The sequence below is a fragment of the Camarhynchus parvulus genome, chromosome 6 (genome assembly GCF_901933205.1).
Source record: "Camarhynchus parvulus chromosome 6, STF_HiC, whole genome shotgun sequence".
NCBI lineage: Eukaryota > Metazoa > Chordata > Aves > Passeriformes > Thraupidae > Camarhynchus > Camarhynchus parvulus.
The window spans coordinates 27,214,330-27,241,412 of NC_044576.1; the positions used below are offsets into that span (position 1 = coordinate 27,214,330).

General features: G+C 37.1%; 1 protein-coding gene across 2 annotated transcripts in view; it reads left to right on the forward strand.

Annotated features, from left to right (window-relative positions):
- Positions 1-26,882, forward strand: part of NHLRC2 (NHL repeat containing 2) — a 33,706-nt gene extending 6,824 nt beyond the window's left edge. For both annotated transcript variants that reach the window (XM_030951045.1, XM_030951044.1), the window contains 9 exons: positions 516-971; positions 3,308-3,429; positions 4,508-4,637; positions 14,593-14,692; positions 15,101-15,332; positions 15,785-15,907; positions 16,980-17,189; positions 18,249-18,474; positions 19,283-26,882. In XM_030951045.1, coding sequence (XP_030806905.1) covers positions 516-971; positions 3,308-3,429; positions 4,508-4,637; positions 14,593-14,692; positions 15,101-15,332; positions 15,785-15,907; positions 16,980-17,189; positions 18,249-18,474; positions 19,283-19,548 — 1,865 coding nt within the window. In that variant the 3' untranslated portion in view covers positions 19,549-26,882. The remainder of the gene's footprint in view (positions 1-515; positions 972-3,307; positions 3,430-4,507; positions 4,638-14,592; positions 14,693-15,100; positions 15,333-15,784; positions 15,908-16,979; positions 17,190-18,248; positions 18,475-19,282) is intronic.
- Positions 26,883-27,083: the final 201 nt, after the last annotated feature.

Genomic DNA, 27,083 nt, shown 5'->3' on the forward strand with positions numbered 1-27,083 from the left:
ATTATATCTTTCACTATATATCCAGAAGCAGATATGTCCAGGTAATTCTGGAATTCCAAGATTTGGTGTTATTTTTGTTTATTCTAGTTAACTGTGAAGAACAATTTTCTAAAACATTCTGGTTGTATACAGGAATTAGAAGACAAAGAGGTGTCCTAAGTATCTTAAAAAAACCCCAAAGTATCAGTTGAACACCTACAACTTTCCCACAATTATTTTGAAAATATTTTCTCCCTTAGTATATAGAGGTTCAGGAACTGAGAACAATTCATGTCAGCTAGCTGGGGAAGTAATGGTCCTAAAATTTGGTAATTTTACCTAATAGTTATTTCTGAATTTCATTATTTTCTATACATAACTATATGTTCCTCTTGAGATGTAATTGCTTTCTGTTTGTTCAAATCCTCTCTCATTGTGGGAAGCAGTCAGTCAGATTATGAGATAACTGTTCATTTTTCCTTTTTTTATTATTATTCAAATACATTTCAGTGGCACAACTTCATTTTTCTTTGCAGATGGTCTTGTTATTGTTGGTGTCCATTCAGCGAAATTCCCAAATGAAAAAGTTCTGGATAACATACAAAGTGCTGTTCTGAGATACAATATTGTCCACCCTGTAGTAAATGATGCAGATGCAACACTGTGGCACGAGCTGGAAGTGTCCTGCTGGCCAACTCTGGTCATTCTTGGGCCTCGTGGAAATATGCTGTTTTCTCTTGTTGGAGAGGGACACAGAGAGAAATTGTTTTTATTTACTTCTATAACACTGAAATTCTACAAGGAAAGAGGACAAATCAAAGATAACAACATTGGAATAAAGCTGTACAGAGACTCCCTTCCACCTTCTCCTCTGCTGTTCCCTGGCAAAGTGACTGTAGATGATTCAGGAGGGAGGTTGGTCATAGCAGACACTGGGCATCACAGGATTTTGGTTACTCGTAAAAATGGACAAATTCTACACACCATTGGAGGTAAGGCCATATCTGTAAGTTTATTATAGCAATTTCAGTTTAGGAGTAGAGTGTGTTTGCTGTGCCTCCTGGCTGATTCTTTTCCTACAGGACCTGGCAGTTTGTAGGCATGGCCAGAATTTTGTTTTGTACTAAAATCACTTTGACTCGAATTGGGGGGATGTGGTGTAAGGCCATCAGTGGGAGGCTGTTAATGCTATTGTCAGAGATACCTAATTGTTTTTTATTGCTTCATTGACTAAAGTTCATGTTTTCATGTGATGTCTAATATGAATTACAAAAATGCATTTGTATTTCTGTGAAGGAATTGCAAATGGTTTTAGGTGTAAAGGATATACATCCACATCAAGCAGCAAGGTAGGGAAAAGACCAGAGACTCTAATGGCTCCCTTTCCAATAGAAGTGAATTTTGTGTTGTAGTGGTGTTGTGAAGAGAGGTTTTTCATGTGTGTTTTTTGTTTGGTTATTGAATTTTTTCTATGGAAGAACATTCCTGTTTAGGATCTCCTCTGGTTTCAAAAGCAGAGGAGAATTACTAAGAACAGTGGCATTCCAGTAAGTGCACAGGTACCTGAGAATGCAGTTGCCTTAGTACATATAAAAAGACCTTCTCATCAAATCTGAGATGATAACGTATAAACAAGTTGTGAAAATAGTGAAAATATTTTAAATTTAGTTACATTTGTTACAAAGTTTATATAAGTTACATTTTGGCTTTAGAAAACTAACAAACATCCGTAGTTGCTTTTGTGAAATAACAATGTGCCTTACAATGCAAATGAAGACAATTTGCACACACTTTGTATGCTTTGCTGTTTCACAAATGAAATTGTTCTTTTTTTTAAACCTATTAAAATGGTCAGTTACATCTTAGTGCAGCAAGGATGTAACTGTTAGGACAACCAAAATAGACAGATTTAGGAAGCGGTTGAATCCTCAGATTATTGAAAACAATGGTTTGTTTGTGTCTCAGAATCAGGACCTGTGTGCTGATGTGTCCTAGATTACTTAGTCTGGAATTGACTAATGCCTGCCCCAGGGCAGGATCCTGCAAATCCCATGAAAATACTCTTCTGTTTAAAGAAAGGAGGAAAAATTCTCTTGCTATTTGAAGTAACACTGCATTGTCTAGACAGGCTATTTATCCAAGTTAACCTGATTTATCATTAAGGCATTAGCCTAAATACCTTTCTCCTGTAGGATGTGCAAATAGAATTTTTTACAGCAAATACGAGAGAATTTCTGCTTGATATGTGAGAAGAAGTCCCTGCCTACAAGCTACCCTTTAGTGTTCTGGGACAGTCATTAAGCAGGAATTCAGGAGTGTCCTAAGCTCCAAACTGGTACCTTCCTTCCTGTGGCATTGTGTGCTATTCCCTTCTCTGGGAATGTGCACCCTCCCACTTAAAGGGGAGCTGCTGGAATCTGACACACCAGTACTTCAGTCCTGTGTGTCTGATAAGGCCTAAATTGATTTCTGACAGGAGGTTGTAAAAGTTTGTGTATTTCAGTGACTCAGTTAAATGATTCAGTGGGCAGAAAATAATGTAATGAAGTTGATAATGCAGTAATAAATGTGGGCATGCACAAAGGTTGAAGTTGTTATTTGCATCATAAATCACGGTACACACGTAACTCATACCTAAATGTCTTCTGCTGACACATGCTGCTAATGCACTTTAAATGCTGCCTCCTCTGCAGTACAGTGCTTACCTTCAAGCTATGTTCCTTTCTGTTTCCTGACTGTTGTATGCAGAAGAATGCCACTCCATCATTCTTAGTGTTCGTTTGTGTAATTACTTCCGTGGCATCTTTTCCGTAATTAACTTTCTTAATGAGAAAATGTTGCCAATCAAATATTAGTTTCATTTGTGATTACACCAAAATCTAAACCAATGATATGGAGTTGAGCTTTGGAATTTTTTTTTCCTGCTGGCTTCCTTTGATGTAGTCAAGAATAAAAAAAAACCCTGTTGTTTTTTATTTCTGTCTTCCATTGTTCCTGTTGGTTTTTAATGCAATTTAGAGCCCTAATAGGACTCCTCTAGAACAATTTAGAACCCTATTAAGACTTCTCTTTAAAATATGAGCTTAAAAAAACAGAGAACTTGTGCAGAATGAGTTCAGAGCTTAATAGCACCAGGTTGTTTTGATTACATAGCACAGTGACTAAAATGAGACTACACCAAATAGTAATAATATAAAATGTATAAGGTGCTGCTGTGAAAGCCGCTCCTGGAATGTGTCATTCTCCTAGAGGTTTAAATGTGTGCACTTTATTTTTAAAGTGACTTTTTTCAAAAATTACTTTTGAGTTTCCTGTGTTTTATTTATAGGTCCAAACAGTGGAAGGAGAGATGGAGGATTTTCAGAAGCAGCTTTCAACTCACCACAAGGAATCGCTATAAAAAATAATGTTATTTATGTAGCTGATACAGAAAACCACCTAATTAGAAAGGTAAATTTTCCATAAGGAAATTCAAAGTTTAATCTCTTATACTGTATTCTGCTTGCACAGGTGAAAATTTACACCATGTGAATTACTCTCCAAATAACATCAGAAAGGAAATTTGGTCCACTGTCTTATAAAGAAATACTGTTGTGCAGGGTTTTTTTTAAGGACTACATACATTTTTGTGCTTCCTTTCAAATGCAGATGAGGTGATCTACTTCTTATAGCATAACAGGCTTTTGGTTTTAGTTTGTTTTTTTTCCTAGTCACTCTTACTTTCCTGTTTTGAGAAACATCTATTCTTAGTACTGGAGGCAAAAACTGGTTTTGTTTCACTTCAGTAGTATCAGATTCTTATCTACAGTTATTGTAGTGCTGTGGTGCAGTGAATATCCAAACTTCCCTTGGCTCTCAAATGCAGGTAAGTGCCCAGAATTGTCTGCAAGTGTATTCCTTCTGATTAAACACTTGCAAAGTTTTAGCATGTAGGAATTGGATCTGACATTAGGTTAGGTGAAATTTAGGATAATCAGAAGGTGAGTTCGGTGATGCAATAGAATATTGCCTTATTATTTGAAGTATTGTGTGCATCTCAGAAGATCTTGGACTTGGGTCCTCACCAATATCCCATTTGTGATCAGAGGAGGTGCACCCTTAATGCATCTGAGGTGCCTTTGTACAGATTATTTTTTATGGATATGGGAAATACTGTTACAGTATGTGAGTTATGTCATATTCCTATGTGAATTTAAAATTTAAAAACCACATCCATTGTTTATCTAAGTATTTAGGCAGAAATTTGTGATGATTTCTTCTACAGCTGCTGAGCAAATGTTGACAGAGCAGTATTAAATTTTGTTGCACATGGAATAGAGTTCTATGTATGTGTTTTTTATATTGCCTGCTGCTTTCCCACCCCACATACTCCCTGTCCATCAGCAAGCATTGTGGTAAAATTAATTTCCCTAAACCAAACCCTGAATGCCTGATATTTGTTAGGATTTGACATCTATCTCAAATTATTTGTAACTTTGGTCAAGTTAATTACATACATTCATTTAATGTGTCATTTTGCTTCACACAGATTGATCTGGAGTTGCAGGTGGTGACCACTGTAGCAGGCATTGGGGTACAAGGTGTTGATAAGGAAGGTGGAGCAAAAGGAGAAGAGCAGCCCATCAGCTCTCCATGGGATGTGATCTTTGGAAGTTCAAGTACTGTATCAGTTGAGCTTTAACATCTCATATTTGCACATGTGACTGTTTGCTAAATGTTTTCCTGTTTTGGTATTAATCTGAGACAGAAGAAGTAAAGATTTGCTGTAAAACCCAGTCTAAAACGCAATAGTTTCTATTGCAAATGGTAACTGCAATTCTGCTTTGGATCCTGAAATGTTACTTGATGGAAGAAAAATTCTTTTGTGTCAAGTTATGTAGTTACTGGATCCAAACACAGAAGGAAATAATGATTGCTTTTGTTAGGCCAGTGCTTTAAGCCAGGGTCACTTAAGAAGCAGGTACATTTTACAGGAAGTGAGTATTGTCTAAAAGTTCCTTTCCTTGACTATACAGACATGTCCGACCACTTGTAAATATTTGAGTTTCGGAAGTAAAAATAATTTTACAGGGGACCTCTGTTTATTCCTGTTTAGGTGACATAAAATCATTAGGCTCAAGATCACTGTAGAGTTAGTCAGGCAGGAGAGGAATACTTTAGCACAAACCATGCAAGCATCTGGAGGTAAAAGAAATCTTTGCATAATAGGATGGAAGAATCAACTTCTGAGGACTTAAGTAGCTTTCTTTCCCAATCCGCTTAGCACACACCTGAGCGTGACATCTCATAGCTGCCATGTTGTTTTCAGCTCTTACTGACTGTGAGTTGAAACACAGTTTTCTCATGTTTCCATTTCAGTCTAATTTAGAAGTTGCAGATGCCAGTTTATGAACAATGACAGAACAATGCTTTGATGTGGCATAAAACCCTTAGGTTGGTATTTCAGACGTGAAAAATTGACTTCCAGTATTGGAGGTTTTTTTATCTGTAGAAGAACGGGGTGGGGAAGGAGCATGATTTATCTCTAATATCTTGATATTAGAGGTGCTTTGCAAGTTTAGTAAGATTTTACTGATGTGGAAGCATTTGTTAAAATCTTGTGTCAGTTATGAGGGAGGAAAAGACACTGGAATCTGAGGAAACATAGAATCACAAAATGATTTGGTTAGAGAGGACTTTAAAGACCATTTTTCCTGCCATCAGCAGGGACATCTTCCACTAGACCAGGTTGCTCAAAGTCTCTTCCAGCCTGGTCATGAACAATTCCAGGGATGAGGCATCCGCAGCTTTCCGGGCAACCAGTGCCAATTCCTCACCATCCTCCCAGTCAAGAATTTCTTCCTAATTTCTAATGTAAATCTGCCCTCTGTCAGTTTGAAGCCATTTCCCCTTGTCCTATCACTGCATGCCCTTATCAAAAGTCCCTCTCCAGTTCTTGTTTGGCCCCTTTATGTACTGGAAGGTGCTCTAAGGTCTCCTCAGAGTCTTCTCCAGGCTGAACAGCTTGACTCTTTCAGCCTGTCTCCATAGCAGAGGGACTGCTCCAGCTCTCAAATGATCCTTGTGGCCTCCTCTGGCCTTGGTCCAACAGGTTCATGAAGCTGCTTCAGAAATGCTCATAGTGTAGAATTTTCTGGTACAAATACATTGTCAGTATAAACAGAGTACAACCTGCAGCCTTGGGTACTTGAGTGAGCAACTGGGATGTGTTTCCAGATTTAACACTTCCATTCACATGTCTTGTACAGCAAAAAAGCACCTTTTTTCAAAAGTCTGGTCAGCAACCCTTACAGTCTGTGTTAAGCATATGGAATCCTACTTGGAAGGGCAAGGAGAAGCACCTGAAAGAGAATCTCACTAGATGTGGGCTGCTGCTAATGCAGGCACGAGTTTTACTGAATTTTGTACAATCTGGTTTTCCTTTTGTGAACCAGGAGACTTGTGTGGCTGGATGGTGTCATTTTCATGAGATCTTGAACCAGAAAGCTGATCCCTGTGGGATGTTATTGCAGAGCTGTTTCATAGATCAGCAGAGGAGACTAATAACTGATCAGTGCTTCAGAAACTTGAGCTGGTTAACAGGACTATTCAAAGTATCCTATAATTTTACTTTTAATTTTTCATGATGCTTTCTTCTGCTTCTGTCAGTAGTTAAATATATGCTGATTTTTTTTTTAGTTTTGAGAGCTCTGCTTGTTAAATGTTAATTGATATGATAATTGTTATCAACATGAACATAGTATTTACTGAGTTAGTCACCTGTAGAGGATTAGTCATCTGTACTGTTCAACACTGCTGAATTTTAATGAGCATTTGCACAGAAATGTGATCTTCTGAATGCACTTTATTCACATCTATGCAATTTTTTTCATATTCAATTAGAACCTACTAGTCAGCTTGCTATTTAGATTGCCACAAAATACAATATAAGCTGTCAGTTAAGCAGAGATGAAATCAATTAATTTATTTTTTTGAGAGGCTAATAAGCCTAATAGATAAAACGGGGGAAAATCTACATTATGTAATAGCAGTAAATCAATAAATTCTAAAATTCTTTAGGAAATTACAACTGGAGAGAGTTGTAAAAATGGAGAGTTATATTGAATGGAATGTTAGCAGGAGTCTGTCTCAGAGCATGAGGAACCAGGGCTGCAGTGCATGTCTAGCAAGCTTTTTTTACTGTCATAAGCTGCAGTGACTCCTTTAAGTTTGTTACCAGACATCAAAATAGTTTGTCAGAAATGCAGCAGGGTTTGCCAATGTTGCATTGTTGAGTTGCAAATTGCAAAGTTCAGTTGCAACTTGCTTGAGCATAGTGGGATCTTCTGCTGCTCTGGAGTATAATACAGAGTGCATTTGTGCCTCTCAGAGTTATACCCTGCTTATATAAGCTTATACCCTGCTGTCAGAACATTAAAACTGGTCTGCCAGGGTCTGTTTAGGCACTTGGGTGGGTGAAGTGATTGATGAGAGTTTCAAAAATTACTTCTGTTTGCACCCACCCAGCAGTGTCCTTTTGTTTACATATGCTTACATCTTCCTGTGCAAGTTGTAGGAGTTAACATGCACTTCAACAAATGTAGGTTCATTATTACAAATTTTAAAAGTTTGATTTTTGTGTTAACTGCTGTGGCACGTGGGAAATAACACCATACCTTCCCATTTTCCTTAGTTCTATGTATCTTAAACTGCAGTTTCAGAAGATAGATTTATAGTTGTTTATTTAAATATGGATTGTATAGTTTTTAAACAAGGGATACTTCTGGGAGTTTCCTTTCAGTGTCCACAGCTGTGCTATCCAGAACATGAAAAGGAGAAAAAGGAAGCTGAAATGTTTAAGCAAGTTATGGACTAAACTAGATAGTATTAAACAGCTTATGCTGACCTTTTTCAAAGTCTCAGAGGGGAAAGATGGCAATCTTTTAGGAGAAAGGTTTTTCCTCTATCACTGTCATTTCTTGAGTTTACTCCTGTATACAGCTTAGAGTATGTATTGACCAACTGAAAAAATTATTTTTTCTTTAAAACCTTAATATGTAGGTGGCTGAGAAATGGAAAATACTGAGAAAAACTTTGAGGATGTGGATAATGCTATGTAGCATTCTTTTAAGTATCCACATAGTATGTTTCTAAGTAGGCTTTTGTTGCCCTGTTCTATACAGATGCTGAAATCTGAGACAGAGATTAAGTAAGTGAAACACCATTTAAACCAAGTTTGGCACAAATGTCTCCCTTTGAGGCAGGGAAGTTAATGGAGACAAAACAGATGGTAGGATTCACACAGTGTATTCTTCCTTGTCATCTTTTTTATTTCTTTAGTTGTGGCCACTGAGCTTGTGTTTTACCCCCCTGTTAAAATTCTTGAATGAGCTCCATGGATTAAATTCTGGCTTTGCTGAGGTTGCTGCTGAAATTTGCATTGATATAGATTGTGTGGGAAGTAGAAGGGGAGGGACAGCAGCTTAAAAATACATTACAAAATTACTGTGTGCTTTTTTAGCTTTCTCTGTTGTGCCCTTCTATTTTTATTTAGTGGGTGTTGAAAGCAAGTGATACTTTAATGCACAGTTGATTTGAGCATGAAATGTTCTTGATAGCTGCATTCTTGCTGGAAGGAGCAGGACAGTGACCTGTGCTTGGTGACATAACCATGTGTTTCACATTCCAAAACCTGGTCTTAAACTGCATGATTGGAATCTATTTATAGGAACTCCCCAAGTACAGTTTTGACCATGCTTTCAGTAAATTTGTTGGAATTTTTTACATCAATTTAAGTATTATGTAGATAGGATTTAAATGAAACTACAGTACCTTATCATACTGGTGCAATTTTTATAGCCCTTAAAAGGCAAAAGTATGTAAGACATTTTTCATCCTTCTCTGTGTTTCTGCTAGGGGCTTGTTTGGTACCACTGCATTCCTGAGCAAACACTTTTTTTTTCCTGTATTACTCATGGTGATTCTTTCATAATGTTAAAAAAAACCTAAAAATCACTTAAGCAGCAAGCAATTAGCATTTCCTGCTTGAGCTCAGATCATACATGAAGTGTTTATGTCTGAACTGTCTGTATCTTGAAGGGATGTTCTCTTTTACGTGTCACCATTTTTCCTTCTAATCTGGTCTCATTCTGTCATTGAGGCTGTGGCTGTCACTGTCCTGTGGAAGGAATTTTCCTGGGTAATAGCTGAAAATAAAAGAGCTGCTTTTGCTATCATGAGGCTTTAATTTGGAATCATTTTCCTGGACAAAGCAAAGCTAGAATTCTTCCAAAGATATGTTGTGTATGTGATATGACTTCATGATGTAGCAATGTGGATTTACTTTGAATGCAAAAGGCCTGCTCATCTCTTTAGCAGTTTCCTGTGCAAAGTACAAGCTCAAAGATTTCCCATTTGGCTTTGCCATTATACAAGTTTAGTTCCACAGAAAATCATGGTAAGAGACATCACTGACACAAAACTGCATTGTCTTTCTTGTTGAACTGCATCCTAAATTACTTGTAAATAGCCATTATTTTTTATTTTAGATTCTTGGAATTTCAAAGTAACTTCATTAAAGAGAGAGGTGAAGTAAAGTGAAAGTTTTATTCCTGTGTAAGAACTGTTTTAGGTGAAAAAGTCTTCAGAAAAATAAGAATTTAGGAAGTTACAAGGCAGGATTGCAGTGAAGCAGGACCTTACCCAGTCCTATGAGTATTGCTGAAAAGTAATAGTAACAAAATTGATTAGAATTTCCCATGTTCATGATATAAACAATTTAAGAAATGATGTACTTATGTCAATATTTTGGTGTAAACATGCCTGTGACATACAAAGGCTGAAGTCTTGATATAAGGATATAATGGGAGTAGTGACTGAGTATTCAACAGCAATCTAACTCAATTTAGTTTGACAGACTGTTTTTTCAAGTTGTACTTCTCTGTGTCTTGACAAAATGCATAATGACAGTGATTACTTCCTGCAGTAAAAAAGAAGCAGTTGAATTAGTAGAGTTGCCATCCTAACTGGTGTCAAACTTAGAATTGTTTTGAAGTCCATGACTGGAAACTGCCTTCTGTAAAAAAAGTATTGTATTTCTACATGGAGTGATGAATCTCATTCTCTTTGTTCCACAGTCTATAGTCTGATTCTCTTAATTAAATCAATGTTCACAATAAAGAAGCTTAAACTACAAATCAGATTTCTAAAGAATACTTGGCGTATCAGTTCTTAATTTCAGATGCAGAACTGCTGAAAATACACATCTTAGCAAGTCTTAGAGAGGCTTTGCCAGGTATGCTGGTGTCAGGAAACACATTTTTAGCTGTTACCATTTGAGGCTGGAAGTGCTTTTGAATATGGAATGCAGGTATTGGAAGTCGAGGGAGACTGTGATGCTGAAGTACCCTCAAGTGTGTGTGTTTGCTGTGCTTAATTAGGAATGAGTAAAACTCATAACCAGACTTAGCTCCTTCTGTAGTTACAATGATGCATCCCAGCACTAAATAATCCAAATTAGTTCTTTCATGTTTGCAAATACCTTCTCTTCTGCTTGGGATTTTTTGCAATATTTACTGCCATTACAGTTAGAAGGCCTGAGTTAGAAAACTTGGGAAAGAAATAAAATAGTACTTCATTACAGTCATAATTTTTAGCTCCCTATTATCTCCACTGTATGAAACCCCCTTGGTATCTAAATCCAAGGATTTCCCTTAATGAGAGGGAAGGTATGTTAACTAAGGAGGAAAATTCCAGAAGCATTTTGTTTCATAAAGAGTCATGCCATTTGCGTGATGCAACACTATGTGAAAGAGTGCCAGGTAGCAAAAAAAAAAAAGGAAAAAAATTGATTTTTAATCATCCAAAAAGGGTTATGTGTACTTGTAAAAGTGGAGGCTTCACTGCTAAAGCATTCCTTTGGAGCTTTGCTGTTTGTGTCTCACTGACAAACACTGATTCTCTATTTTTGTGTCACATTTGCATTTAATTTGCTGAACTTCCACTGACTGAAGAGCAGGTGAGATGTGCATTCACTGTGCATGTGCCTATCTGTGAGCTGCAGGGTGTGTTGTGTAGCCCCTTTTGCTCCTTGAGAATTTGCAGAGGATGAGTGTACCAACAGACTTCTTCCTTGGTTCTTTTTATTTCTTCAAAGATAAAATTAGTAGACAGAAATAATATTTTCAGACTTTGGTCTATTTAGAAAATGTCAGTGGTGCCAGCCACAAAATGTAACTTTGATTCCCAGGCTTTTATTTCCCAGACTGGAAGTAAGCATGCAGTCCCAGATAGAGAGGCTGAAAGTGTGGCTGGTCCTGGGAATGGAATCCCTCCAAACAGATTCTGCTCATGACTGCTGCCAAAGTAATTTCTGTGCGTTCAGATTGACTCACCAGTAATGGTCAGCAGTGTTCTGACTGTTTGAAGATGTGCCTGTGTACAGACAGGACTGTGAGTTCTTAACACACAGGCACAGCAGAGGCAGATTCAGGAGCTGCAGCATTGTGCAGTAACTGGGGCATCATCTCATGGGGAATGTTTGTGCACTCAGAGCTGTAGGTCACTATTAGTGAATGTTCATAGCACAAGGATATCCCATTTGCAAGCCATACCTCACTTGGATACAGGCACAGCACAGGTAAGAAAGCACATACCCTAATAAGGAGAAACTACTCTGCATTTTTAAAACAGCTCAGGATGGCTTGGAATGTGGTGCTTAATTGAATAAATGTAAGAGAATTGCTTTTTTGTCTTACGTTGTTTTGTAATAAATTCTTTAGAAATAAATACTTTCCGTTCATGGATGATAAGGAATTATTTTAATGATGGTATTATCATAATTTCAGCATTCTGGCTCTCCCTGGCCCCCGTCTCCTGTGAGAACTGTACAAGGATAACAGTGGTGATGTCCTCAAACTGTTCTGTCATGAAAGAGAAAGTTTTTCTGCCTTTTGTGTCAGAACATAAAGTGTTAAACCATGAGAGGACTATTGTGTGATAAACTACCTTAGCTGTGTAGCATTAGTTTTAATTTTCTAGGTTCATGTAATTTTTTTAATTAAAGCTCTAACATATTTTTCACAATTTCACAAAGAGCCTGTGCTGTTTCCATGCTTGCATCCATTCTCTTTGTTCTAACATTCATACAGTAGAAAATATTTCTGTTAAAATTTATGACAGTTATGGAGCTCTTACTTATTTTTACTGCCTTATTCTCTAGTTGAAGAAGAAATCTTCTCTCTATCAATCTTACATATCCAGTAAAATTTGAATTTAATATCAATACTTTTTTCTCATATTTCATATGTCTTGCTGGGCGCAGAATTAGAGTAAGAAGCCTTTTCAATTTTTCAACATCTAGCTGTCACAGGAGAGTTTTCAGTCTGGTATTAGAGAACTGGATAGATGAATGGAACAGATTTTTCAACAGTACTCAATTCAAGTCTTACTCCTTCATTTAATTGGTGGATAAAGTGAATATTAAATAATTAACAGAACTTTCTGAGATAACTCAGAATGAATTGCATAGCATAGCAAGATAAAAAAGTTCACTTTCTGAATAGACCAATGATTTTAACAGTTTTCATTCTGTGGTACTTAGAATAGTAACATCTGAATGTGCAAGATATGCATAATGGAAATAGAAAATCCTGAATCTGAGCAGTTCCTATATAGGAAGGAGTGAAATGATTTCATAATCTCTTTTCTCAACTTAAATCTCTTGGAAATGAGCTCTAATCAAAAAGTGATGGGGACAGGAAGGTGTTGTTTTTGATTTTTGTACTGGAATGTTTTTGGCATTGTTGGAGCTTTGGTAGCATTTCTGGTAATTTATAAAATGTGTGTTTTGCAACTCAATTTGCAAACCTTTTTTGATCCAGAAAAAGCTTTTAAGTACTTTGCAAGTTTGAATTTCATTTTTAGAGCTCTAGTTTATGTAAAAACATGGAGCCACAGGGAGATGCAGAAAAGAGTCACCAGAGTTACTTTGATAGCAGTCTTGAGAACTTGTATATTTATCCAAGAAACAGAAAATGCTGAAGAAAAACCCTGTTAAAATCATACCAGCACTGTTCTGAAGAGACCTCACAGTTTAGGGAAATGAATTCTGGAGAAAGAAGGATGCCATTTTTCCCCTCTTGTGCTTTGTAGTGTAGAAAAGATTTAGAATTAGAAGAAGAATGGCAGGATCTCAGTTGGGGGAATGGTGGTAATTTCATTTTTTGGATTAACTTGTCAGATTTAAAATGCTTGCAGGCATTTTGCATAACATTGCTTTTATTTTGAAACTCCAAACTATTTTGGCTGAGTGGAGGATTATCCATGAGATTGTTTTCAGGAAAAGCTGAGATGCACAGTGCTTTACAAGTTCATGTGAATACAAAGCAATTTGAAGGTATTTTTCTGTTGAATGACTGATGGTTATTCCAATACCTAATGTATTTATTTAGGAAAAATGTGTTGATGTTGTCTGTAACTACATGGGACAGTGTTAAAAAGATAATACTGTCCTCATTTTAATGCAGTTTTTGAATGTCAGCTTTCTGTTCCTTAAGATTTTCAGGAAAGACTAAAGTAAATTTCTTTTGGTTTTGGGTTGTTGGGAGTTTTTTTCATTGTCATCCACAACCTGCCTTTATGCATTTTTTACTGCTGTACTGTGATTACATTTAAAGCTATAGAGTACAAATGTATTCTTCAATTTCCACTTGTATAATTTTGTTTGAGAAGTATCATCTGGGCAAAATTTGTGTAGTTATTTATAGATTTGGATTGCTGAATAGTAGTTTTATACTTCAAGTTGAAAAAAAAATTAGATGCCTGACACGTGCTTGAACACTTCTTGATCAGAAGGTCACTGTTCCACAGGTCTGCATCTTGCATTTGTGACATCACATTCACATGTGCTGAGGGAGAGCAACTTGGAAACTGGGTGGTTACTTCAGGGGGAAATTAGGAAATGCCCAGGTCACATTTACTGTTTGAATAAACTGCAGTTGATGCTCTCCAGGGCAAGCATCAGTTACCCTTAGCTTAAAACATGATGTCCTTTGTGTATAATTGTACATTATACACGATGTCCTTTGTGTATAATTGTACATTATACACATGATGTCCTTTGTGTGTTATGTACAAGGGTACTGCCACAGTTATTTCTTTCAAAACCTGTAAGCAACCCCCAGTATTTTTTGGAGTATCTTATTTTGTCACTAGTGTAGTAAAAAAAAAAATTTGCATCCCCCAAAACCATGCTTAGCAAAGATAGGTACTTGTTTGGGAGGTATGAATCAAAAATAGCATGTGAAACAGAATAGTAGAATGTTGCAAAGAGCAAATCTCACTTGAAACATTGCCTTTATCAGGTAAGGATATTAAAACCACAATTTTTAAACCCCTGGGAATAAAATAGCAAGAAGAAAAGAAGAAAAAATAGCAAGTTTTGGTAAATGAAAAACATTCTCTCTCTCACTCTCTTGCTCTGTTTTTTTGGTTGTGTTTTATTTTTTTCCCCTATGGGGAAGATGAGGAGGGGGACAGGTGGACAGCGGGGTTGGTTTGATGATTTCTTTGTGTTATAAAACATTTCCAAAGTGTTTTTTTCTTAATCTGGTTTTCTCTGTCCCTTTCTAAAAGTTTCAGGGACGCAGGAAGATGATGTGTTATGGATAGCAATGGCAGGCATTCACCAGATATGGGCACTGATGCTGGAAGGGGGCAAACTACCAAAGGGAAGGTAAGCAACTGTATTAGGAGAAATGTGAAATTGCTGCTTGTTTTGATAAACAGCTTTCAAATCCCAAAGAGAAAGATAATCAAATTAAACTGAAAATAATTTAGTTTAAAGGCTTATGTGCTTAAAAGTCTGCCTCCTTTTCCCACATCTGTTAGATGAAATGAAAGATGCTACTTCAGCTATACAGCTATGACTTGGTAAGGTCCATTCATATAATTGAATGTTATTTTTCCTTGCATTTGCTGAGTTACCTAGTAATGAATGATGTGCTGAGGTGATAAAAAAGCACAAAGGCATTGAGTAATTCCTCACTGCTGCATTACAGTTGGTTTATAACTCACAAGTGCCTGTTCTGTAGCTTCTGTTTACGCATCTTGTCTGAGCTGTTTGGGTGCTCTTTGCCTTTAGTGACTTGAAGAAAGGAGTCTGCCTTCGCTTTGCTGGGAGTGGGAACGAGGAGAACAGGAACAATGCTTACCCCCACAAGGCAGGCTTTGCCCAGCCCTCGGGGCTCTGCCTGGCCCCAGAGGAGCCCTGGAGCTGCCTGTTCGTGGCCGACAGCGAGAGCAGCACCGTGAGAACCATCTCGCTCAAGGACGGGGCGGTGAAGCACCTTGTAGGAGGAGAGAGAGACCCATTGGTAATCACCTCAAACTTCCCCACACTGCCCTACTAATATTCCTCAAGCCTGACCTGGAGGAACCACTTTTGGGGTGAGAGGGTAAATCAGTTTCCGTGGCCATCAATTTCTTAACTTCACTGCTCGGAATGCAAATGTGTGGCAGTTGTGGTGCTCAGGTTGTAGCGCAGACTGTTGCTCCTTAGATAAGAAATTATTTCACTTATTTTTAAAACAGCCAATTTGATTCAGCATTGTGTGGTTATGAAATCAGCTGGATTCATATTTATAACTTAGATGTGAGACTTTCCATTTCTGTGGTTAGCACCCACACTTCCAGGTTTCAGTATCTTTGTGTTGAAATTGTCTTCATTTTTTTTTTAAGTCAGTAAATTTCCATTTAATTACAATCATTTAAATTCATGTCCACATTGGATAATCAAATCTATTAATGAAATAAAATAATTTTTCAGAATTTGTTTGCTTTTGGTGATGTGGATGGAGCAGGCATAAATGCAAAGCTGCAGCATCCCTTGGGAGTAACATGGGACAAGAAAAGACAGCTGCTTTATGTGGCAGATTCCTATAATCATAAGGTAAGTGTGCAGTAACTTGTTATTTCCAGACTTGGAAATTTTATTACTGCAAAGAATTATTTTAATAACGCAGACAGATTTTGCTTGGTCCAGTTAAGCTGAGGAAATGAATTACACAAGTTCCTTTGTTGGTTCTCTTTCTTTCCTTCCTTCCTTCCCTTCTGGGTCCTTCTCTTTACCATTGTTTTGCTGTCACATTCTTCTGTGCTGATATGATGGTCTCTTGGGGAAGGTGAATTTAAAGTGCCAAGTTACAGTTCAGACTAAAGACTTTCTGTGTGCCTTCCCAAAGATGCTGAACTACAAAGAGCTAGAAGGGCTTATTGAGGAATACTGCAGGTTTGCTAAAACTAAGAGGACAAGAGGACTTTTTTTCCCTTAAAAAAGGGAAAAACCATTTTTCCACCTATTTTTGAGAAGTATTGTGGGTTACCTCCATGGAGCTCTGGGATAAGAAACATTGTTTTGCATGTTTGTTCTTATGTGATGTTATATAAGCATCCATGTCTAGAAGGTTTTTAACTGTACACTGACTACATGCATTTAAAGAGAAGTAACCTGTTTGATTTGAAGAGTAAGGTGTATAATACTATATGCTTATGGAAATTTTAAGGCACATAATGGAGTTTTTTTCAGATCTTGTATAAAACATTATAAAATTTTAAAAAATCCCATCTATTTGTAGAAGAAAAACAGTCTAGAAGTTAGCCTGCTAATTTTGTTATGCTCTCACTGTTTTTCAAATGTTTCTAGAAGGGCAGCAAACATTACAAAAACAAGTGATCCAGAATACTTTTATAGCTGAGGGTTAGATACCTGCAAAATCATGGAAGGGAACCCTGAATGAAGACCAAAGGAAGAAGTGAAGTCCATGAGGGAGTGGGGAGAGGGAAAGATGGGACTTGTCACTTGGTAAAGAGTGATAACACAGCATCTAGGATGGACACCTGGTAGCTGAGGCACTCAAAGAGCAGTGCTGGCTACTGGAAATGTGGGACATGAGATAATCCAGAACATCTGAATCCTGCTGGGTTTTCTCAGAAAAGCTTTTTTGTGTCTTTGTTGATCTTAGATTAAGGTTGTGGATCCCAAGATGAAGAACTGTGCTACCCTAGCAGGCACAGGAGAAGCAGGCAATGTTGTTGGTTCCAGCTTTACCCAGTCAGCTTTCAATGAACCTGGAGGTTTGTGTGTGGAAGAAAACGGCCACCTCATGTATGTTGCAGACACAAATAATCATCAGATTAAAGTGCTGGATTTGGAAACAAAAATTCTTTCCATGGCAAGTAATACTTATTAAACAGGCTGATAGTGATGTTTCTTGTTATAAATTACTATTTCAGACTTCAGCAAGTGTGATAAAAATGAGACAGCTAACTTTGGGTACAGTAGCTGTATCTACAGGATGTTTTGTGATGCTCAGGGAAATGAACATTGCCTGTTAACACACTTGTTGAAAGCCTCAGTCTGCAGAAAGACAACTTTTGCATGAAAACAGAAAGTGGCAACCCTCTAGAAAAGGTTAATACAGAAACATCAGTCATTAAAATGTACCACCCAGTTTTTCAGCATGAAGGTCATTTCATGAGCATTTTGTAAAAAAAGGAAGTGAAATCAATTACCAGGCCATGTAATTACACTAGAAGAAACAATTTTGGGAAGTCAGTGACTTAAAGCAAGATGTATAAAGGGCTTTCAAGTTGTTGAATCAAAACTACTGTCAAAATTGAGCACAGCTTTATTTGATTGTAAACAAAAAAATCTGTGCTCATGTCCACCTTACAATGCCACTGTATCTTAATGATTTTTTGAAATGTATATATACATATATTTATGACATAATGATCCTAATGTTTTCTTATATGTTTCTTGCACTTAATAATACACAGTCTCCAATGTCTGTTTAAATTTTCATATCATGTAACATGTTGGTGGCTTTTCTGGGAAGTTCTCCTCTATTTTACTGTGCAATATGCATTAGTTAAAATCCTATATTTTACTACTGAAGCATGCAGTTTAATACCAGAATTAGGAGGAAATACATTTACAGTATATCTAAAGCAAAAATGTAATCCAGCTGTAAAAAAATTAAATTAAGGGATACTGTAAAGTAGTTGTGGTTTTCATGGCTTTAATAGTAAATATTGCTTTTATTTGGATTAATAAGGGGTTTTTCATTTTAAGAAAACATTTTGTCCTTTTTCTATTTTGTCATAGTATTGTTGCATGCTGAAAGTTTTAGGTCAGTAGCCATGATGTCACTTTGAAACTGTGATTGAGTTGTGAAAGCCCATTTGTAATAAAAATAAAAACAAATATTTTGTTTGATTTCTGCTGATAGTTGCCTATCCTGAAGCCAGAAGCATGTGATGTTCCAGATAACCTGCCTGTGCAAAAGGATAAAATAACAAACCTGCCAAGACTGCCTAAATCTGCACCAAATATTGAACTTCCTTCACTGACTGTAGCTCCTGGCCAGACAATTCAGTTTTTATTAAAGCTGACTCTTCCTCTGGATTCAAAACTGAATGAGGAAGCTCCCAGTGCCTGGTTTATCACAGCAGAAGGTAAAGTCCTGGTTAGGATGGGAAGTGGGATGGGTTAGGATGGGAAGTGTCAGCACATCCTGCAGTGCAGGGGACTCAGTCTGATGAATCAAGATGTCCCTCCCTATCCTGTGTTCCTGTTTGACCTTGTGATGCAATAATTGATATTTAGAGTTGATGCATTTACCAGCTGGAGTGCAAAGATTGAAAAAAGCCAAACACCTGGTAGAGTGCTTTTTGCTTGAATTAATACATGCTGCATTATTCTATGGCTCAATGCAATTGAGTTAGGTGTATGTAGTGTACAGTGGTTTTTAGTTCACATACTCTCAAATATTTAAACAAAATGAAATTCGAGTTTCATTCTGACAATCAGCCTGAGCATTGCTAAATTGCACTGCTGTTTGAAAAAGTCATCATTTTAGCTACAGTTTAATGCATTTATGGCAGATATCTTACCTGGTTTATTACATCTCTGATGCAAATGTATGGTAGCCATTAATTTAAGAAGATTTGCTTGTGCATATCAGAATAAATGTTAATATCCTTTAAAGAGTGTATAGGAGAAACTGCAATTCTATTGCATTTAAATAAGATGTACTGTTTATAGATATACCTGTAATGCTGATGCAAAGCCATGGACCTCTCCATCTGTAGATTACTTTCCTTTTTTTTTTTTCTGTTCACAACTGGAATAATCAGGAAGGAAATTTCCTCTGATGTTGAATGTGGAAAGTCCTTGTTGTCCTATAGACAGAATTAGTGTTTTCTGCAGCTTTCAGACATGATGTTAAATACCCTAATGATAAAATCTGTTCTTCCTTTGCAGATAACGCCTGGTTGCTGCAAGGACAGTGCCTGACAGGAGAAATAAAGGATGTTTCCTGTCAAACTGTCATTCCCTTTCAGTTGCCTGGGAGCTGTGTGTCAGCTGAAGCCGCCCTGGCCATCAAAGCGTGCCTCTACTACTGCAGCAAAGGTAGCAGTGCCTGTATGATGGCAGGAGTCTCCTTCAGCCAGCCCTTGCAGCTCACTGGCACAGACCAAGGCAGCTCAGCCCAAGTGGAACTGATACACACCTTTGTAACCAACTAACACAAAGCCAGCTGATTTCATACTTTATTTTGCTATCCATCATTTCTGTGGGAGAAAGTACAGATAGATAACTTGGCTCTGTTTTTTCCTGGAGCTTATGACAAAGCTGAGAAATAATTTGCTTGGTAAAATAAAGTAGTTTTTCCTAGGGGCTTAACAGGAAAATTTATCATCACAACCTCATTCCTTTACATTACAGTAGCAGCAATAACTTTGTAATACTGTAGACTCTGTTGCCAATTGTGAACGCACTGGATGTCTGCCAGTCTTAAGAAGTGAGCAACAATTTTTAGAGTCCATTTGAAAGAGCTGGTATTACTTTGTGATGTTACTGTAAGATCTTTGCACAGTAAATAGTGTTAGAGTAGATCATTTTGGACTAACACTTCAAAATTCCTTTTATAACCTAATTGCACTTTGATAGAATGTCAAGAGGAAGATTCTTTCTCCAGTCTATCAAAGTATCTTGCTTATTCTTCTGTAATGACACTTATGACATGTGTATTTTGAAAATACACCTTAAACTAGGTGCAGCTCTAGTTTTATGCAAACTGAGCATTTTGCTTTAACTCAACATCACCACCTTACATGAGGAACAAAGGTTCATGGGAAATTTTCTGTGCAAGGAAACCTTCAAGCTCCTGCAGAAGAATTTCCTGCTGATTTTTAACAAAGAATGTGCCTCTCTGTATATAAAATAACCACCACAAAGCCATGCTGGAGCTTTTCTGATACATACCAATTTACATTTTATAGAAAGTGGTAGGTAATGGTAGAATATCTACACTGCAAAAATTAAATGTCATCCATTTCAAGCAGAGTGATTCACTCCCATTTTTATGATTTCTCTGCAAAGACTATTCTGAAGACTTCTGTGTTGCAGAGATGTAATATTATGAAGAATATTACACTCCTGAAGTCTGAGTCAGAGTCTTTTGAAGTCACTGTTAGTCCTTGGATTTGTTATAGTGGCCACTGAACCAGAATTGCATACTTGATAATGGATTATTTACGTTCATGTTTAGAGCTTCTGATCTTTTGCTAGAACACTGGTAACCTAATCTTTGAGTAAGATGCTTTAAAACTCTATTGCAAAGCTCTGCCCTTGGTGGTTAAATGTTTTGCAAATAAAATTCCCTCAACTTGCCATAAGAAGGGGCAGGGTGATAGTGGTGTGGCAAGTTTATTACTTGAACTGGAAGAGTTTCCATCATGCTTAAGTGGTAATTGGGTTAGGCCCCGTGCTCTGTTCATAATAATCAGTTCTGAGAAGATGATTTTGTTTTAAGTTGAAAGATAATACTGTCACACATATTGTAAAGTGCAGTAGGGAAAGAATTTTTTGTATAGTCTTTTCTAAAACAATTACTCCTGACACCTGTCAGTAAATCCCCACTATCAGCTGTTGTTGCTTTTTCTTACTTAAAGGCTGACTGAAATGTTGGTCATGAACCCAAAGGCTTTTGTTTTAAGGGAGTGGTGTGGTTCTTCCTTCCATTGAAATGCCAGTCTATCTGAGAGTTCTTTGTGGCACCAGAAATGGTTGTTATCTCACCTGTCAGCAAAGCAAGGGCTGAAATGTTATTATTCTTATGTTTGGTTTTTAAGCAACTTTACTAATTCACTGTTTCAGCTCCTTTGGGTAAGCATTTCCATTCTCACATGCCATTTTGAAGAGTGAAAAAGCTTTGCTACTTTGTTCACAGATGGCAAATGCTGTTGGAAGGATGAAGATAAAGAAACTGATTTGGGCATGTATTATTTTTACACTCAGTCTTTCACAATTCCTTGTTTGTCTGTTTACCTTTGGATAGTAGCCAGGAAACCTTCAATGAGCTTCTAGATAGCCTGCAGATTTTTTGTTGCTCTCTGACAAAAACAATCATTAGGTTCAGAAGTTCAGAATAACGAACCAAACTGTCACAGTTACCCTGAATGTGTAATTCATCAGATGGATCTTTTGTCTCTCACTTTGTCCCATCATAGAATGGTTTGGGTTGGAAGGGGACTGAGAGATCATCTTGCTCCAACCCCCTGCCATGGACAGGGGCACCTTCCACTAGAGCAGGTTCCTCAGAGCTGCACCCAGACTGATTGTGAACACTTCCAGGTATCTGACATCCCAGCTTCTCTGGGCAGCCTGTGCCAGTGTCTGACCACCCTCACAGTAAAGAATTCCTTCCCAATATTCAGTCCAAATCTGCCTTTTTCAGTTTGAAGCCATTCCCCCAGTCCTATCCTTACATGCCCTTGTCAAAAGTCTCTGTCCAGCTCTTGTAGCTCCTTCAGGTACTGGAAGGTGCTAGAAAGTCTCTCCAGTCTTCTCCAGGCTGAACAACCCCAGCTCAAATTTTCAGCTAGAATGACATTATATTTTGCTATTTCAATTAGATCAGTTCATCAAATTCTGCCTACTCCAATATTATAAAAAAATATCAAAAATCTGACAGTTTCAATTAATGTATTGCTGTAGGGGAAAGACTCTATTCCTCACTATATTTAATTATAGTGCAATATTGTAGTTATATTTTCTATCTAAATGTTCTCTCCTTGCTCAGTCTCTGTGTTCACTGTGATTGGCCTTTAATCCTACAGTCTAACATAAAGCTTTCTTTGTCCAAGGGATAAGGATGCACATTCCCAGAGTCACTACTTCTGTTTCACTTGTAGTGTACAGATACTCAAATATTCTGTGATTAGAAAAGCACAGATTTTTTTACAGCTTATGATATTTAGGGATACTATTTCCATTTCTTCCTCCAGGGTTTACAAGCTGCTCTTACAGTTAATAACAAGTGCCATAAATTTCACCAGACAGGCAAACTGAATAGCATGTACAAGCTACAAGAAATTTATTTAAGTACCAGAAAGTATCTTCCAAATACGATGCAGAAAAATAGGAAATGTTACTATTCTGTAAAAAGAATCAGATATATTGATGCTACCTCTTTGTATGGGAATTAAGTTTTTTGATGTTCCCTGATATAAAAATTCTAAGCAGATTGGAATGGCTCAGCACTCCCAGATTTGTTTCTCACAGTAAAAGTTTGTAAATCAAGGCCTTTTCCAAACATGACTTTCTACTGCTTTAACAGGTTTTGCAGCAGACCTTAAGGAAGCATTGAAAGACTGTAGCAAGTCTCTAAAGAGTATTGGTCATGGTTGACTTGTATAATGGAAACAAGTTCAGTGGCATTTTAAGTTTTTAGTTGTAGTGTTTGCATTTCTGGGACAGCTTTTGGTTTTGAATGTATGTATTAATAGTTCCATGAGATGTTTTTAGTAATTTTATTCAATTGCAGTATAATATTTTTTATTAGACTAGAAAAAAAGATAAAGTGGTTTCAAAGAGGGAGGATAATTTGGTTTAATAGCTCTTTCATGTTGTTTGAATTCAGTAATATCTTTGTGTAGTTTGCTCCCTTCTATTGAAGGAAGGGTAGGGATGATGATTGTGTAAATCTATTGATGGGCACATGTTTTATGCATATATATTTTTAGTTGATTTCTTTTTGTGTTAGATTCTTACAGCATTTTTAGCTTTTCTATTGGATGCAGTTCTTCACAGTTTGTGTTTGGCCTCTCATATCTTCCACCTGTAGAGCATTATAATGTTTGTACATGCTGTGGTAGTGTGGTACCAAGCAAGAGAAAGTAGTTTTATAGCATCATGTAAATGCCTTATCTGCTTATCCTGAGAAAAGTGCATATGGCTTCCAGTATATTGTATATATTCTTAATGCACTGATTTTATTTTGGTAGGAAAATATTGTAGCTGAAACCATGGGTAAAACAGCTTTTTTGAGAGAACATCAAGAAAAATATATTCCTTACCTCTTGCTCAGAGGAGGGGGATGATGAAAATGAAGAGACTCTCCTTATAATGTAGGGCCATGTCCTTTTTTTCCTTTAATTATTGACTATTTATTTTAGCAAAGCTAGAGGCATTATTGACCATGAATTGTCTTGAATTTAATTCCTAACAAGGTTTTCTATGTACATGAAAGCTTTAAATGTCTGACTTTGTAGAGTTGTGAGTGATGGATCTTGTTTTAAATGGTTTTAGTTTAGCAGAAAATAGCAGAGATTTATGTACATTCTTAAGATTTGTAATTTTTTTAAATCCCTGATATTAATTGACTTACCTCAAAGACACACTGAGGCTACACTCTCACAGAAGTGTGAACTCAAAATTAAGTTTTCTTGTTGTAGAATGTGTGAGATGTGCTGTGACACATTGTGTTCCCCAGGCTGCACTTGTGCTACCTAAGGAGAATTTTCCACACAGAAGCAGCTCATCAGTCACCACCAGTAATTCTCCACTGAAATCTGCCAGGTCACTTGCTCGTTTAATCAATTAATATTACTGATTTAGGTTAGCAAACATTTAGCGTTCAGAATTTATCATTACAGTTTTCACTGAAGTTGGTTTGTCAGGGATTAGAGCAGCTTCTCTGTCCCAAGCACATGAGGTATAGGAATGGTGGCAAGTAATTGGAGATAATTTTTGAAAATGTGAGACCTGGTTATTTTTTAATTAAATCACAACATCTGTTTTTGCATTCAACAAGAGATCATTCATTTAGAAACAATATTCTAATATTCCAGAATAGTCTAGTATTTCACATTCCATTATGTTCATGTAACCAAATTCAACTACTCTCCTCCATTAGAAGTAGCAGATCTATATTTTATAGTTTTTTTACTCTTATAGATAAAGTCACTGCTCTCATTTAGGATTAGGATTCATTCCTGTTCAGGACTCATCACACCTATGAGTTTCCAAGTTTATCTTAGTTTCTTTGTCCCCCCATTTTGGGGGATTTTGGTTAGGTTTTTGGGTCTGTCCTTTCCTCCTGTAGTTTCCACAGTGAAATGCAGCCCATATCATGTTATGTGGAGGGATCCAAGTAGGAAGGATAATTCCCTCCACCAGCTCCTTGCCCCTGTCCTGCTTCAGGAATGGGGATGTAAACAGCAGGTAATTCTAGATAGCATTAGAATAAGATGGTGTCCTCAGGTCAGCTTCATCAAGCTTTGCACTGATGCAGCTGCTGTCAGAAGTTTTCCCTTTACCTCTGGCCCTGTCCACTGAGGTCCTGCAGTTGTTTGCAGCTGTCCCAGAGCATCCCATCAAACTTGAGTAGCCTGTGCAGGGATTCTGATGGCTCTTGCTTTCAGGAAACTTTGACTAAATAGAGATTAAATACTTTAGGTTAAATATTTTAGCTCTTAAGTAGTTTGCTGTCCTGTTGCAGGTTATTTAATTATTGTCAGGTAGTGCAGTCCTGCTGCAGATGAGAAGCTGGAAGCTTGGGTGTGAGTTGAGGAATGTTTGTGCAGCTATAATTAAATATTGCTTAGTTTACCTCTTTGGTGGTCCTTTGCTTTCAAGCATACCAGGGAACTCTGTCCAATTGCAGGCTCTAGGGCTAAGCAAAAGAATTGCAAGTATTTTTAAGTCTTGCCTAGATCCTTTGAAACATTGACAATTTTGAGCTAAAGAAATCCCGTTTGAAGAAAACCTGTTCATACATCTGCCTTAACTTAATGCTCTGTACTCAACATGCCTCAGAAGAGAGATATTCCACACTGTATTCTTTCCCATTTTGAATAAGGATTGAGAAATTCAACCCATCTGGCCATTGTCAGACTTCATAGAAAGCAAAACAGCAATTCCCAATTTGATTTTACATCCATCTAAAGAAAAAAAAAAGAGCCTATTTTCCAAGCTTTTGATTAAACTGAAAGACTGGGTTTGAACCATATGTTCAAGGCATCTGTCCTGAGAGTTGCTTGAATCATATTTCCAAATTTGGTTTCCAGATTTTAAAAATTAATTGATAGTAAAGTGGAGAAACAAATTGCTAAATGTTTCATCTATTGAATACTTAACTTCATAAGTCTCCAATTTCACTTTTAAAATAGAATTAGAACAACTAAAATGTTCTCCTCTCTGTCCTTACCATTAATTTACCATTAATCATTGTATCATTAAAACCTGTGATAGATCTATGTGATTTTGTAAGAAAATCAATAAAGAAAAAGAAAGTGGTTGTTAACCAGTGACTTGGTGAAATCCAGGTGTTCTAAGGTTAGTGGCAAATGCCTTTAGGGCCAGGAGTTTGGCCCAATGTGACAGAAATTCTGTGGTTTTATTACATCCTGATGGCTGAAGGAAAAAATCAGTGCCTTTTGTAACAATACTTGAAAGTGTTTCTTTACAGAAATACTGGAGTACTGATTGAAATAAGCTATTTGACCTTCATGGTTTGCAAGCTTCAGAGGGATTTAATTCTACTAATTCTGAAACTGTGAAGAATTTTCCTTCTCCATCATGTTACTGAATTAATTTGAAATTAAGGTGCTTATTTGTCAAACTCCTTACAAAGTACTTCAAAACAAGGTTGTTTCTCCATCTCATGAGCTTAGTTCTGAAATTATTGTTACCTCTTTTGTACACTCCAGATCAAATGTGGCAGGGAGACTTCAAACAGCTTGCTGAAATCGTGATTTGAGTGACATGGAAGGCAAAACATGCACTGATCTAAAGGGGCAAAGGAGACACTACTTCTTGGTATTTGAGGGATGGAGAGTTGGTCTTTGTTTTGGAGTTGTTTTCATCTGTTCTACAGCTCAGCAAAGATGCTTGACACAGCAGAGGGTTGTGTGTAGGGGCAGTGAGGAAGGGTCAGGTTATGTCACTGTGAAAATGTGTAACTTCATTTAGATTCTGCTGCTGGGATGTCTCAAAATCCCAGCAGTGTAATGCTAGTGAGGGAAGTCACATTTGAGCACTTAACACCTTAATAAATGTCTCCAGGTGGTTTAAGGGGAAAGACAGGAATTTTACATTCTTCCTTGAGAATTTCAGTGTTGCTTTGTAGGCGTTGGAAAATTTTGTCTGTTCTTTGAGATACTAAACCTTTGTTTCTCCATTGCATTTGATGCAAAACCTTTCACATATCTGAATATTTTAAAAATGTGGTTTACATTGGTTGTTACAAAATATGAGAAGAACTAAAATGAAAGCACTTCATCTACAGCTGATCTAGGTTGTGTAAATTCTTCACTGAGTGTTGCCTAACTGTTCTTAACAATATTCTTAGATGATGGTCCTTTTTAAATAAAGGATAAATGTCCTATAATATTATGAGAACAAATAAATACACTGTAGAAGAAATGTCAGGTTTGGCTATCAAACCAACAGATAAATAGTGATTAAAGAATGTATGCTTTCTCCTGTGCAGCCTCTTTCTCCTTGTAAAGCTTTTTCATGGAAAAATAAACATTAAAAATTTTATGTTTTCTTTCATGCCTGGGTTTTTCTGTCAGTCGTCGTGTGAACATAGATCTAGTTATTAAATGTGTCTGCTGTGAGGGGTTGCAGCTTGAATAAAAGGCTTTAATTAAGAAGTTCTGTTTGTTTCCCACTCCCTTTGCCACAGGCTCTGCAGCCGTGGGTGTCGGTCGGCCCTTCAGTGACCAAGGGTCTGTAAAACTGTGAGTCGTGAGGCCTCCCCCTCCAGGGCCCT